Source organism: Lathamus discolor, chromosome 1 (genome assembly GCF_037157495.1).
Source record: "Lathamus discolor isolate bLatDis1 chromosome 1, bLatDis1.hap1, whole genome shotgun sequence".
NCBI classification, from domain to species: domain Eukaryota; kingdom Metazoa; phylum Chordata; class Aves; order Psittaciformes; family Psittacidae; genus Lathamus; species Lathamus discolor.
In genome coordinates, this window is record NC_088884.1 from 92,186,641 (window position 1) to 92,201,873 (window position 15,233).

Sequence of the window (15,233 nt, forward strand, 5' to 3'; positions counted from 1 at the left end):
TTACAGCTGAGCCCCACCTCAGTTCTCCTGACCCCTGTATAGCTCCCTCTGCCTAGGCACTGCTTATTGTTTTTGGAGGTAAGCTGAATCAGAAATTCCCACTGAAACAGGCAAGCCTCTGCAGCAGTCCCTGTCTTGGTGGAAATATCTAATGTGCTGGAGGAGCTCATTGCTGAGGACCCTTAGAGTGAAGGAGTGTCTGGGATGGAGCCTGAGGCTGAGCTTGCATTGTTGCATGTTGTCACCCTGCTGATGACATTAAGCACCTACCTCTTTCCCACTCCCAGTGGGAATTATGCTTGAGATTATTTGGTTTACAAAGTGCTGTTACGTATCACCCTCATTCCTGCTAAACGCAAACCTTCCAAGCTCCCTGCTTCTGTTGGGCCAGGGGATGAAGTGATGAGGCTGCAGGTTTCTGCCAAAAGTTCAGTATAAGGCCAACGCTATTTTTCCAGTAAAAATGTTACTTAAGTGGCATTTCTCTAAATGCACTATGTGTTTAGTATCTCTATGGCTTGTCAGATCCTGTACATATGTTTTCCTGTCTCTGTTTAAGATGCTTGCATTGAAAAGGGAATTTGAATGATATGTTTTTGAGACATGATTATTTTTTCTATCAATTCTGAAGATAATGAAAGCTACAGACTGTTGGGGCAGCATGATGGGTCATCTCTTGATGCTGATAGCTAAGAGTGGGAGAAAAACTAATGTTTGGTAAATTGCTTGTAGCTTTAGTGACAGATTTTCATGTTGGGTAGTGCTTGATATCACCTTCATAAAAACTAAAATGTCCGATGCTATTCCCACTTAAAATGTTGCTGCTTTGGGAGGGAGTGGATAGAAAACAGTAGAGCAGTAGTGTCATAATTACATGGCAGTACAGCTGTAGTTCCCATGGCTTTTGGTGGTATGTGCATAACCCCGGCTGTGCAATATAATGCCTTAGGGCTGAGGACCGTATCTTCCTGTGCTGTGCTCCAGGCCTGTGTTGGGTCAGGAGACCAAAGTACAGCATGCCTGCATCTGGCAACGTGCTGGATCATGACTAGCCCTTAGGCTCCTGGTACCTTTGATTTATGCTGCTGGTAGAAACAGTTAATGTTTCTGAGTTTCCCAATCCTACACCTCCAGTCATGGTCTTGTAATATTGCTATTGTTGACAAGAGCAGTAACTTAATACCGTGGGAATGCTTATAGCATGGGGAATGTAATCAGTAAGGGTTTTTTTCCAGGTGTGATGAATCATTTTTCTTGGATATCTCACTGATGAACCATTACTTAGTTATTTTAAGACCACACTTCTCTTTTGAGTGTTACCCTCCACTGGGGCCCTGTTGAAGACAGCTGAGCATGGCTTGTTGGGACATTGAACGTTCTGCCAAGCCTGTGTACTTCTGCACTTGCACAGCCCTTTGCTGTGGCTTGAAGCCTGCGAGTTGCATGGAAGGGAATGAAGTGGGATGGTGAGCAGGGTTCAGTGCTGGCACATCCTTCAAACAGGAGCTCTTGGAAGGGCAGCTGAGCTCTGTGGGATATTGTGGTTTTCAAGAAAGCCTCCAGTGAAATCCAAGGCTGAAACTAAAAAGGCAATTTTTAATACCTTAAGCTCTATGGCAGGTCAGGCCTTCATGCTGGGAGATAAGCTGTTTCTCATGTAGTAAGAATGCTTTTTCCAACTTCACTGGAGAGTGAATAAGATTGCTGTTTAGTTTGAATTTACTACTGTTTGCCAAGGAGGAGATGCTTTAGGGTAAGCTCCAACACCATAATTGAAGCAACTTAAAACCCCTCAAATATATCTCTCCTGATGTCAATGGCAATGGTGCAGTATAGAGAATATCTCAAATATCTGCAGCAGGTAATTACCTCCCTCTTTCCTTGAAGTGTTATCTCTGTAAAATAGAGCTTTGTGCCTAGAAACGATAAAACCTCTGAGTACTTCCCAGAATGCTATGTCAGCCTGTGAATGTGGCGGTGGTGTGGAGATCTCAATACATTCTGTGTTTCAGTTCCTCACTACTTACCCATGGGTACCGGGAGGTTTTCTTGTGCATCTTCATGCTGTGGGCTTTGTCTTGTTAAAGTGAAAAACCAAAACCGGTGCATCTGCCTAAATGAATTTTTTTATGTGTACATATGCTTGTCTGTACACACTGCTGACAGTGATAATCAATTTAAAATTGGTAGAGTTCTCTATATGATGGTTGGTAGTCTCCTAGGCAGTGGCTAATGCTTCTGAAGGCAAGTGTGAAGCAGGCTTAAGGAAACTTTCCACATGGGAAACTTGTTTTAAATAGTCAATGTATCTTGTGGTGATGTTTCAGCTTTAAGCATGCACCAAATGCAAGTATAAGTGTTTCCAAGTCAAACCACTTCCAGATGCTGAGGCATCTTTCAGAAAGCTCAATATTACGTGGTAACAGTAAAAATATGAGATGTTCTGTCCGTGAGCTGGTAACCCACATAACATTAAAAAAAATAAACTCCTGACCAATCTGTTGAATGAGGATTATAAGACTACACTGTAAGGAGATAACAAGCACTGAGTAGCAATGTTACCTGTTTCTGTTTTGCTTACTTAAAAAGGACAGTGCAACAGACTCGAGTTTCTACATTGATAGTTTTGGTATGAGAAAAGAGCAGATTGTTTCCGTCTTCTGCTTGCTTATCTGTCCTAGGAGGGTTAAAGTGCGGAGCTTTTTGCCACCCCTTCTTCATGCTTCTTATGCACTTTCATCTGGTGCATACAGTGTTTTATAGGCTTTACTCACTAAAACACAGGAATGGGCGGGGAAGTATCCTCCCTTTCTGCAGCAGCCTGCTACTGTCAGGAGCCATGTATATTTAGGATGGCAGTGAGGTTTTCAGCGTAGATTAGAGTTCGTGCTAGAGTACTGATGTAAGTAAATACTTCTAAAAGTGCTCCAGTAGAAGTTGTGATGTTCATGTATGTAGTTCTAACTCCTGTTATTTCACTTGTTCTCATACACAAAGTGTAGCTATTGAAAGCTCAAAGTAGCATCTTCCTGCCAGACTGACTTTCTACCCCATGTATCTGATAAGTGTTGATACTAAAGAAAAATATTGCATGAATTTGTGTTTTTCTATTGCCATTGGCTTCTGTGAAAACAAAACGGGAAAATGTTACTCTTAGAGTTGAGAGTTACAGCTTGAAGGAGTCACCCACGGCTCAAAAGCTGAGGGTGACTATCAGACAAGACTTTGTGATAGAAACAGTCATAGCCATGTTAACAGTAGTGTGAAGTGTGGTACTCCCAAACTACAAAATCAGAATGGATGTATTAGAAGTTCCAGTTAGGGGAGCAAGACTGAATTGTTTTTCTAAGAGAGTCATCTTATATCCTATGCACTGAAAATCACCAGTACATCCTTTGGCTCTGTATGTGAATACAGGATTTCAGCCTTTGCATTGGTGAACTTAGCAACTTTCTTAATTGCTTAATAAATTGCAACAGTAATGCACTTGTGCTTTTAAATATATCCTGAATGAAGCAGGATCTAACTTTGAGAACTGCCTTAAAAAACTTACAGCTGTTGGATGGCATATATTATCCTGAAGCGGTACGTGTAGTGTCACCATGGAGAGTACCAACTTCATTGTCTCAGTTGCTTTTCCTGCCTTGTAATGCAGGTACCATATTGGTATCTGTGCTGGAAGAAGTCTCTTCTTTACTTTTAATGCCAGATGGAAAGGGAGAGGAGGGGAAAACACAGATCTTGCTGGAAACTGAGAACTACCAGTTGCGTTCTGAAGCACAATGGCTCTGTTGCTCCCCATGACCACTTTGAAATGTGGAGATGTGATTAGCTTTCATGGGACAGCCACATAATAACTTGTTTGAAATTCCCAGGTAGCAAACAGACCTGGTTTCTGTTGATGTAATGCTTTGATTTCTCGTTTCAGCTATGAAGCCATACGCTCCAGCTTTCGTTCTCCTGTGGAGCGCTGTTGGGATGGCAAGGGCTGCCAAAATTGTTGTTGTGCCGCCAATTATGTTTGAAAGCCATCTTTATATTTTCAAGACTCTGGCCTCAGCCTTGCATGACCAAGGTCACCAGACAGTGTTTCTCCTCTCTGAGGGCAGAGAGATTCCTCCATCTAATCACTATAGACTTCAGCGCTATCCAGGGATCTTTAACAGCAGCACCTCAGATGATTTTCTCCAGTCCAAGATGAGGAGTATCTTCTCTGGCAGACTGACAGCCCTCGAACTCTTTGACATCCTGGACCACTATTCCAAGAACTGTGACATGATCGTTGGCAACCAAAACCTCATGCATGCTCTGAAACAGGAAAAATTTGACCTGCTCTTGGTAGATCCCAATGAGATGTGTGGATTTGTTATAGCTCATCTTTTAGGAGTTAAATATGCTGTTTTTTCCACTGGCCTCTGGTATCCAGCAGAAGTGGGTGCTCCAGCTCCCCTGTCGTACGTCCCAGAATTTAACTCGCTGCTTACAGATCACATGAACCTGTTTGAGAGGATTAAAAATACTGTCGTTTATCTTATTTCAAGATTTGGAGTCAGTTTTTTGGTTCTGCCAAAATATGAAAGGATAATGCAGAAATACAGGGTTCTGCCAGAACGGTCCATGTATGACTTGGTTCATGGATCCAGCCTGTGGATGCTTTGCACTGATGTAGCACTGGAGTTTCCAAGACCTACGCTACCCAATGTTGTTTATGTGGGAGGAATCCTAACCAAACCAGCCAGCCCTCTGCCAGAAGTAAGGTTTGCTGAGCTTTACAGTAATTTCTGTGGTATCTGATTAATCTCATATGATGAGTGGCAGTTTTTAAACAGTGAATTTCAAATGGGATCTAGTTTTTCTTACTGTTGCTGGGTGAAATATCCCCTTGAAGTCATTGGAGGGATCTTAGGGTGGTGGTGAAGGGAGCTATCAGACGCACTCATCATAATGAATGATGTCATCAAAAAGATCACCATGTGATCTTTTTGTGGTTGCAGGAAATATTTTGCTCATAAGTAAGGTGCTTAATGGTACAGTAGAGGAAAACAAGTGCATGCTGTCTTAAAAATTACATCTGTAGCCTCTAACCAAGTGTGGGTTCAAATGGGAAGAAGGGAGAACGGATGAATACTGCTTATGCTTAAAGAAGCCTGCAGATATGTTATACTGTCTAATTTGTTGCTATTAGTATTTTTATAGAGTTTGCTTCCCTTGGTTTGATAATGTAAAAATGTCTTTTAAACTAGGTGTACATAAGCAGGAAAAAACTGTATAGGCCAGGAAATGGAGATTACGTGAGTTGGCACAAATGACACCACTTCTGTACTTGATTATGAGTTTTACTGTGCACTTACTGGCATCAGGTACCAAACTTCAGACTGAAATAGTGATAGTGACTGGATTGATTCCAGAAATTCTTGATGCATATTAATAATTGAGTTTGATTACTTCAGTATACCATGTGATGTTTGATACCTGATATGCAAGAATGTCTCTGTACAGCAGCACAGTGGTGAGTGACAGGCAGAACAAAATTTCACAGAAACCATGTCACACTTCTGTTGATGTACACATACACAAATCTTGAGATTATTATTAAAGGACACTTCTGGCTGGGCGATAAATAGATAGATAGACCTGCAGTGCTCAACAATTTGCTTCTAAAAATGCATTGTTCAGCCTTTGCTTTTTGTATGGGAGCTGCCAGGCCTACTTTTTATCTGGTTTGGCTTCAAATTTGGTCATAGAAGGTTGGTTTTTTTGGTGGTTTGATTTTATGTTGTTTGGGCTGTGTTTTCTTGGCGGTTGATGTTTTTTGTTTGTTGGTTTTTGTGGTTTTTTTCCTTTGTGTTCTTGTGGGTGGGTGGTTTTTTTTATGTGTTTTTGTTGTTGTTGTTATTGTTTTTTCTTCTTTGCACTGTTGGTAGTCTTGACTTAGCAGTATCTTTTGTCACCAGTTCAGCACACATCAGACAATTCTCTGATTCAGGCTGCAGGATATGGAGGACTGAGCCAATTCCCTCATCTTTTCTCCTCAACTTGAAATGCATCTGAGCTGAGTGGGACCAGGCGCTTGCATCGCACTCTGAACATGCGAGTGGCTTATATCCCAATACACACTATTGTCGGTTCTCCAAGGTGCCATCAGAGATGACCATAACAGTATTGCTTGTAACATGTTCTTCCTGTGTGTCTGTTAATGTGATTGTGTTTAGAAAGTGTCAGGCTGCACAGATATCCTAAGAAAACAGGCTAAAGATAGCCTTGTGCTGTCTAAACAAAATACAACCCTGTTCTCTTTAGCAAAACCTTGTAGGTTGGATTCAATTTCAGCTCTTTGTTTTCCAAAACGATATTTTGTTGAGTGAGAAGAAAAATGTCTTTGTTACCTGATAAATTTGGTCACTCTATTGATACTGGGTATGATTCTCTCTGTAGACAGGCTAAAAAATTACCTGTCCTCAAAGTAGGTACTTTCTTCTTATAAAATGGAGTGGACAAAACAAAAGGAGCAGTTTTCTTTCAGTGTTGTGCTATAGGGATGTGTGTGTATAGATAGATATTTGTACACACATATGTATATTTGGAGCCTTTTAAGAATATACTTCTGTGTACTTTCTAAATTTACTCTGGAACCACAGATGTTAACCTCTTAAAATATCTTACTATTTAAGGTTGAAGTGTTAGTAAAATGTTTAATGTAACCAGACTGACAGTGACCTTGAAATAGACCTGTAGGTAGAATACATGCTGGCAAATACTTTTTACAGTGGGGGGAGGAACCCAACCTGCAATTTTTTGTGAACTAAGACATTATTTACCTTCTCTTCAGTTTTATTGGGCAGTTCATTCTTGCATTGTTCCAAGTATGGGGTTTGATTGAATGCAGGAGACACGAAGTGAGTGTGTTCATCTTTTATCACGGAATTCATGCATGCTGAAACTGTTATGCATAATCTACTACAATATATATTGTAGGTAATTTGTTAGGCAATCAGTTTGCTTTTACTGAACAGTTAGATAAAATTCCTAACTGTCGCTTTATTCTGGCAGATTAAAATTAGACAGCTAGTGCTGCATCTTTAAGGCAGGAGCCTTTGCTAATTTATTTTTGCAGCTTTTAGCCTGGAAACTGTGGGTCTTCAGGAGCTTGGTCTTGTAAACAAGTGTTGTTTCTGTCCAGAGATGATCATCAGAGAAGAAGGGCGTGTGGCTGGAAATAACCACTTTAGTAGGTGAATTTAAGCTACTAGTACAAGCCCTTCAGGTCTCTTACATTCTGTAAAACTGCTTCTGAGTAGCCGAGTCTGCTTTTTTTGGTAGAGAAGTATTAGGAGAAAAATCTGTGTGGGGTTTTTTTTTTTTTTTCAAGTCAAAGTACTTGCTGAACACAAACCACCCAGGCACTTCAGCAGTGCCACTGATGCCTCATCAGCAGAGGAAGTTTGTTATTTTCCAGTTGAGGAGTGAAAAATGAGGTAGTTTAACCAAATCAAGAGTTCTGACACATAACTGTAAAGCTTTAGTTTCCTGCTAATAAGCTACATTTTAGAAAGAAAAGGCAGAGACAAGAAATTAAACAATCAAAGAGGAGACCAAGGTCAAGGCCTTTTAATCTGTTACAGGATGGCTGTTCCTTAATTCTAGGGGATGTGGTAACTGTTCTATGATTGCTCAGGGTTTGAAGCTGTTTTCCTTAAACTTTCTTTGAAGAAAAGTTAGAAAACCATGGCTTTAAAGGTAGCATGTGGCAGAGGATGGTGACTATCCATGTCATGTAATAGTGTGCGTGTGATGGGTAAAAAAGCCTGACTCTTGCTTTGCTTTGTCCCTGTTCCCATCTACATGAATATTTGGTTCAGGGCAGTGGAAGGGTTTTGTAAATCCTTTAGTCATCCCCACTTACTGCATGTGGCTTCCTGTTGGTAGAGTATTTTTGCTTCAGGTAAACTAGATTTATTTTGGAGGATGCTCAAAGCTTTATTTCACCTGCAAGCCAAAACCTTGCTGGTCTGAAAGGAGATGTAAGGGTCTGTAGCAGCATTTGGCTTTTAGGATGGCTTAAGTGATGTGTTTGCCGGGGGGGGGGGGGGGGGGGGGGTGCTGTGAGAAAGGCTCCAGGGTTTGTACAGTTAACTCCAAAAAGAGTAGGTTTTGAATTGCATAGAGGACAGCGTGAGCAGAATTAGCCTTAAAGATCAAAAGTTAGAGGCAGGCTGAATATCAAGTCATTAAGGTCATCACTGATTTACGTATGTGATGCTGCCTGGCATATTTCCCAGAGAACTGGCAGTGACCATTAGGAAATAAAAGGCTCCTCTGCCTTCCTTACTATATTTCTTCACAGGGATCTTGCAAAGCTGAACAAAGCTGGCTTTTTCAAGTAACATACATCTTAAACAATGGGGAAACCCTCTGCTATGGTATTTATATCTTGCGTCTTAGTTGATAAGTAATTGGGCAATAATCAGTCTGATAAGATATGTCCTTGAATTGGGTTAGAAACCCAACGGGTACTATGAGCAGCTGCCTTGGGAAATACCTGGCCCCTGGTGAGAAGGGGACAGAGGGCACTGGAAATTATCTTTGCTGCAAAATGCAACTGTAGTATTTCATAAGGACTTATTTTCATCAGCTAGTTGATGATGTAGACATATTTGGACATAAGTTGGATCCTGCATTTTGGATATGGTTTTACTTGAACTAATCTGTGCCAGTCTAAAAAAAAAACCCAATTAATCACAAACTAAAATGCCCCATACCCTGTAGTTTAAGTTGGGCTGCTCCTTTTACACATCTGCACAGTTTGTAAAGATTTTTTATAACTACCTCTGTGTAACACTGCACTTTTCCTTGCTGATTTTGAGGTGGTATTCATTTAGGACTGAATACCCTTTGTCATTCATAGGAAGAGAGAAGCAAATGACAGCTTTATTTTTTAAAATTCTTTCATCCTTGAGTAAACTAACTGTATGCCTCCAAGGAGGGTGTTCATGTTGCAGAATTAGAAGCTGTCCTTTTAGCCATAGCTGTCAACAAATAGTAATTACAGTAACTTAGTCTCTCCTCCCTGTAGCATTCTTACCTAACCTTGTTACTACATAGGTCTGGATCTGTGTAAGAAATCGTTGGCTTTGAAATATCTTCACTAAGAAGCTGGGTTTTTTTTTCTGAGTCTTGCAAACATTTGTGTTTACTAGGAGTATGTTAGCTGATAGCTGTTTATTCTTTAAAATTAAGTGGAAGAATGTAGTGATGTTTTACTCCCTAGATCAGATTTTTCTCCTTCAGTCCAATTCAAGGATGCTGTCTCTAAGCTCTTGCAGGCTGTAGCAGTATGTTTTTTGTGTGTGTCATAATGCCATCATTTTACTATTTTTTTTTTCCGAAGTCTGGGAAATAGGTATTATAGAGCTACTTCTGACAGGAAATTTCTGGTGACGTGAAGCAATTCTAGAGCTGTTTTAAAGTGCATGTGATCATAGGCTGGGGAGGCAAAAAGTTCTTTAAGGATGAAAAGAGATTATTGAGTACTGTGTAAGTTCTGTGCTGAACCATATGATTATGTACTTTGGTTTAAATTATTCCCACATAAAGCTTCTTCCCCTCAAAAATTGATCTTTTATTCATAAAATCATAAAATGGTTCAGGTTGGAAAGGACCTTATCATCTAGTTCCAAACCCCTGCCTGTGGGCAGGGACACCCTACAGTAGACCATGTTGCCCTAGGCTCTGTCCAGCCTGGTCTTGAACACTGCCAGGGATGGAGCATTCACCACTTCTTTGGGCAGCCTGTGCCAGTGCCTCACCACTCTCACAGTAAAAAACTTCTTATATCTAACCTAGACTTCCCCTGTTTCAGTTTGAACCCATCACCCCTTGTCCTGTCGCTATAGTCTGTGATGAAGAGTGCCTCTCCAGAATCCTTGTAGGCCCACTTCAGATATTGGAAGGCTGCTATAAGGTCTCCACACAGCTTCACTTCTCCAGGCTGAACAGTTTTCTCATCTTGCCTTCATATGGGAGGTGCTCCAGCACCTGGTAATCCTTGTGGCCTGCTCTGGACTTGCTCCAACAACTTCATGTCCTTCTTACGCTGAGGACACCCAGAACTGTACACAATACTCCCAAGTGGGGTCTCACAAGAGCAGAGTAGCAGGGCAGGATCACCTCCTTCAACTTGAGCTGGTCACGCTCCTTTTGATGCAGCCCGGGACACAGGTGGCTTCTGGGCTGTGAGTGCACACGGAAGCAGCTCATGTTAGGTTTCTCATCAACCAACACCCCCAGGTCCTTCTCCACAGGGCTGCTCTGAATCTCTTCTCTGCCCAGCCTGTAGCTGTGCCTGGGATTGTCCTGACCCAGAGGCAGGACCTTGCACTTCACATTGTTGAACTTCATGAGGTTGGCACTGGCCATCTCAAGCATGTCAGAGTCCTGCTGGATGACATCTCTTCCCTCAGTTACCTTCCTTCATCCAGACCTAGCAGGAACAGAGGCCCTGTAAGAGGTGGAAACAGGGAATTGCTCAGCAGGTGCTAGTGTGGTGTTTGATACTTCTTCATGCTTTTTGCACAAAGATGAGGGGAGACATACGTAGGTGTGGCCCTCCCCTTAGAGTTTGAGTGCAGTTTTGGCCACCCTGACTACGTGGAGAAGCAGAAGAGATCAGGGCAGTCTGACTGAATTATGTGAGATCATCTTGCTTAAACACAGGCTTAGAAGCCAACTAAGTTTGTTAAAGAAGGGGTGGTGACTGGCAGACTGTTTAAAATATATAAATATTAAATAAAATATAAATATTAGAATAAAATATATGTATATTGTGTCTACTTGTGTGTATACACTTGCATTGGCATATATATGTATGTGTGCATATATATATATATTAATAAATACTTAAGAGAGAAAGGGGGAGGTAAACTCCAGGGAGAAAGAGAAGCTATTTAATCTGAAGAGGAAATGAAGGAAACTTGCTGTTACTGAATCCAAGCTTCAGGTAAGAGCTACCTACTATTTCTCCTACAATCCACAGAGTACAGGCATTGTACTGTAACAATCAAAGATACAATTTCCCACCTAAATTAGTTTATAATGGGTATTTATGGGTGGGAGTGTATGTTGGTATCTGTAATGTTGAGGTTTGAATGTAAAATTCAACTTCTTTGCAGTTTCCTTTCTGCTGTATTTGCTGAAATTTAATTTGACCCAATGTTCTATAGAAGGAGTAAGTAAAAGCAGCCTCCATACTTAAAACTGTCTTTTCCTTACTGTTACTTGCACAGCTTTTCTACTACATACGCAGCTATTGATACTGTGGGAAGATTGGCAAAACCTTTATTTGCATTTACATGTAATAATTGGAAACTTGTTCTGTGTATGCTTGCAAATTACATGACAGGGCTTTATGTTTAGGAAAACGAATGGGTTTTAGATATTTTTAACGGAATATTGCCTCTTGGGTATCGCCAACATTTTTATTAAATCCTGGTTTTGAGGGTACCTCTGCTGCACTTGCTCCTCAATGCAGTAATTTTAATAACTTCTCTGGAAGGGCAAACTTCTTTATTTTGAGTACCTTCCATTCATTTGGAAGGCAAAGTTGCTTTCCCAGGGTGCTTGCCAAAGGTCCAGTGAATAATGAATTTTTTGATGGAGTGTGTTGGATCAGGGAAATACTTGCATGACAGCTTTCTGGTTGAGCTCTAGTTTTAGGTAGTCCGTGTTCTCAGAGGCATCATTGGTTACACCTGCAACTCTAGAGAGGCCTGAGATACAGGAGAAAAGACAAAGGCATGTGGTACTGTTTCTTACCTGTGTTTTTGAGTCTGAATTTCATTTTTCTTTAAACTTAAATGCAGTTAAATTCTGTCGGTGTTGGATCTTAAATAGGAAGAGGCAGCAGAGTTCAGGCATGAGAAAATGCATTTTAAACATTGAAAAAAGCTTAAAAGACACCTTCCCCACCACTGCATTTTGATAAAGCCTAATATGCAGTATCAATATAATAAATAATCAGTGAGTAACATAAAAGGAAAAAGTCTGTATTTCAGCAGGGCTGAATCTGTGGGTAATATTATTGAAGAAGGACTTTTAAGAACAGCATCGGGAGATGAATATGTGTTGACAGGGCAGGGCTTGGGATCCAGGCAGAAAACAACTCAGATTTTAGTTTGTTTCCCAGCTAAGACTGTTAGCATGACTTTATCTGTCAAGAATATAAAGAAATTTAGTCTAATGCCATAATCTGAGTATGCTTTTTTAATGTCTATAAAGTATTGGTTTTGGAATTATCTCACTCTGTTAATATGAACAACAAAATATGAAGTAATAATATCAATATTATGGTTGGACTTGATCTTAAAGGTCTTTTCCACCCTAGTTGATCCTATGATTCTATATTAACTGTGTGGACTTTGCATATGGTAGATCTTACTAAAACAGTGAGATTTATCAGCATCTTAATAGTATATGGCTCCTTCACGAACACCCCCTTGTTGTGGGGAAAGAGCTTGCGTGCCCTTGTGAGGTTGGGAGCTATGCTGGTGGTGGCCTCCAGTAGGGTCTGCCATGCCAGACAGGTCTCAACTGAAGGGTCAGACAAAGTGTGTCCATGGGCAGGATAGACTCACCAGCCTTTGGGCAACCATCCTAGGAGAAGGACAACTGTAACTTCAGACCCAGGCAGATGGAGCTCATTTAGCTCTGTAAGGCCATCCATCTAAGAGAAGGATACTCTAATCAAACCTATGACCTGAGGACTTTGCTGTCACTGTCCAATCTCGCTAGGCCCTGGCAGATAAACCTGAGGTGTAAAGGGTGGGGCCAGTTCCGCGTACGCTGTGCCTCACCTAAAAATCCACTGCGCAGGCCGGAAGGGTTTACCCACACTTGCAAAGCCCTGTAGCGACAGCCGAGGGACGAAATGGCAGGTGATAAGGTGCACTGGAAGTCGCAGACCCAACCCTGCATGCAGGCGGTTCAGGACATTGGTCGCTCCATAATGCTGTTGTCTCCTTTCGAGAACTCACGTGGAATTAGTCTCAAGGAGAAGACAATGTAGAAAGAATTGCACCCCACCTATACCACCCAAGGAGACCTTTCACTGTGCTTTTTGCAACTGGATTTGCCTATCCCACATTGGCCTTTTTAGTCATCAGCGCATTTGTAGTAAGCATGAGTAAAGCCCTTCCCAAATCTTCATTCGCGAAGTCAAGCCATGATGATGAATAGTATATGGTGCAGCTCAGCCAACATCAGTGTATCCAGGGAAGACAAGATATAAACTTACTGGGACTTTACAAATATCCCACCTTTTCCGTTTCATCTTTAGAAGTTTCAGTTTGACTTAAGACAGCAGAATAAATGGAGAGGAGAAGGAGAGAAACTGGAAGAAAGTACCTTTAGTTACAAGCTTGCAAAAGAAAGGAGGCTGGTGTGTGACAGCAACTTATACTTGGGGAAAGAGGAAAATTAACTTGCCGTTCCTCCAGAGAGAAATGGTAGGGTGGGGAAGGTTCTTGTCCTGGTTGGGGGCAGTATGACTGCTCTTAATTGAACTGACTGAGCCTGATGTTACGAAAAGGAACAAACCCTGAGAAAATGGGCTAAATACATTAGCCTTATGGCCATTGCTTTTAAAAGGCAGGACTTAGTGGAAAAACAACCTTCAGAGTGTGACATATGCACTGGCTGATGCGGAGATGTTGCGCTGAGCCAGCAGAAGGCAGCTGGATGTATTGAGTCAGGAGAGGTGAGTCATCTTCTCCGTGCAGTCGGGTGTTTGTTGTGGTGTAGTATGTCCTGTGCTCCTTAGAGCATGTTAAAACACCCCTGTCTTTGGTTGTACACTGATTTACAAATTCATGGCAAGTAAATATAGACAGCATACTTTGCCTTGAGTAATGGAGTTTCTCTGGTTTATAAACTGATACTTTATAACTTTCAGATTGTACGATAGGACTCTGTTCAGTGATAGTAAAGGTATAATGGCATCTATGTGACCTTCAACCGCCTGTGCTGAAAGATTGTTTTTAAGTACAAATTGAAATGAGGTTAAAAATATGTTAATATAGTGTTTAAGTATTTCACATGAGAGAAGTACTGTTTAGAAGATGCCAGAAAAGTTAGGACCTTAATACAAATGGTCTGTGTACCTTTCAGTTTATTTATCAGTGGATATCTTCTTTGTGTAGATCACTTCATGTGGCTTCTAATTTCTTTATTTTGAAATTGGTCTGGTCTTGTCTACTCTAAGTAGCATTTTGTAAATGTTGCATAGTATGCCTGTGCTGTCCATCAGGGAACGGCGGTTTGAAACCACAGTCAAAGAACAGACACTTGTGCGCATTTGAATCCAGCAGCTGAACAGGGAAAGCTTCGGATATTAAACCAAGTTATGTTTGTATTTGTATACTTTGTTTATCTGAAACAAAGCTCAGTATTAGGCACCACTGGTTACTGCCAGCTGGGTCCTCACTCTATAGTCACAGCTGTGCATTTAGCATCTAAGCCTGCTAAGAATAGCTAATTAGAAAATCAAACAGAACAAAGCTCGCATAGTAGGGTTAACACAATAGCATTCCTGTCTGAGAATGGTCAAAAGAGTTATTTTACTTTATTTTTTTATTCCTTCTGCTCCCCCCTCGCACCTGTAGTACAGCATAGATCAGTAAGTGCTTATTCTTCCTATACAAGCCTCTGTAAGAGGACAGTACATACTGAAAAACCTTCACTTCTCAGCAACACTGTTGAACAGAAATCATTACTTCTACCAATCAAACTCAGAGAAGAGAAGGCAAGGTTGTAGTGTCTGTTCTTGTGCAAGGGCAAAGCTCTGACTGCAATAAATATTACCCAGATCGAAAAAGGAGAAGCTTGCTTAGGCAGTCTGTAGACAGTGTATGTGACAGACCTGAGGCGGTGCTTTAAAGGCAAGCATGCAACTTCTGAGAGGGGCGAAATGGTCACAAAGCCAGTCTTCTACCATATGAAAGCTTCCTGCTTAGGGAAGGAATAGGAGCTGCTGAATGCCTTTGTCTGGTCTGTGCAAGTCCCATACCTCGCTGTGAGACCTGTATGTGTGTTTAATTATCACTTATTAAAAGGGCTTGGAAAGCACATCTATTGTGGAATATTGTCAAAGAAGAATCGGTACTTTCTTTGGGACTCTGTGCTGAGATCAGTCAGTCAGCATAAGTGAAACTGGGTATCTGAATGGGCAGGTAGGGAGCTTC

General features: G+C 41.2%; 1 protein-coding gene across 2 annotated transcripts in view; it reads left to right on the forward strand.

The window, feature by feature from the left end:
* UGT8 (UDP glycosyltransferase 8) overlaps window positions 1-15,233 on the forward strand; it is a 49,015-nt gene that overhangs the window by 14,934 nt on the left and 18,848 nt on the right. For both annotated transcript variants that reach the window (XM_065686343.1, XM_065686353.1), the window contains exon 2: window positions 3,929-4,752. In XM_065686343.1, the coding sequence (XP_065542415.1) occupies window positions 3,931-4,752 (822 nt within the window). In that variant the 5' untranslated portion in view covers window positions 3,929-3,930. The remainder of the gene's footprint in view (window positions 1-3,928; window positions 4,753-15,233) is intronic.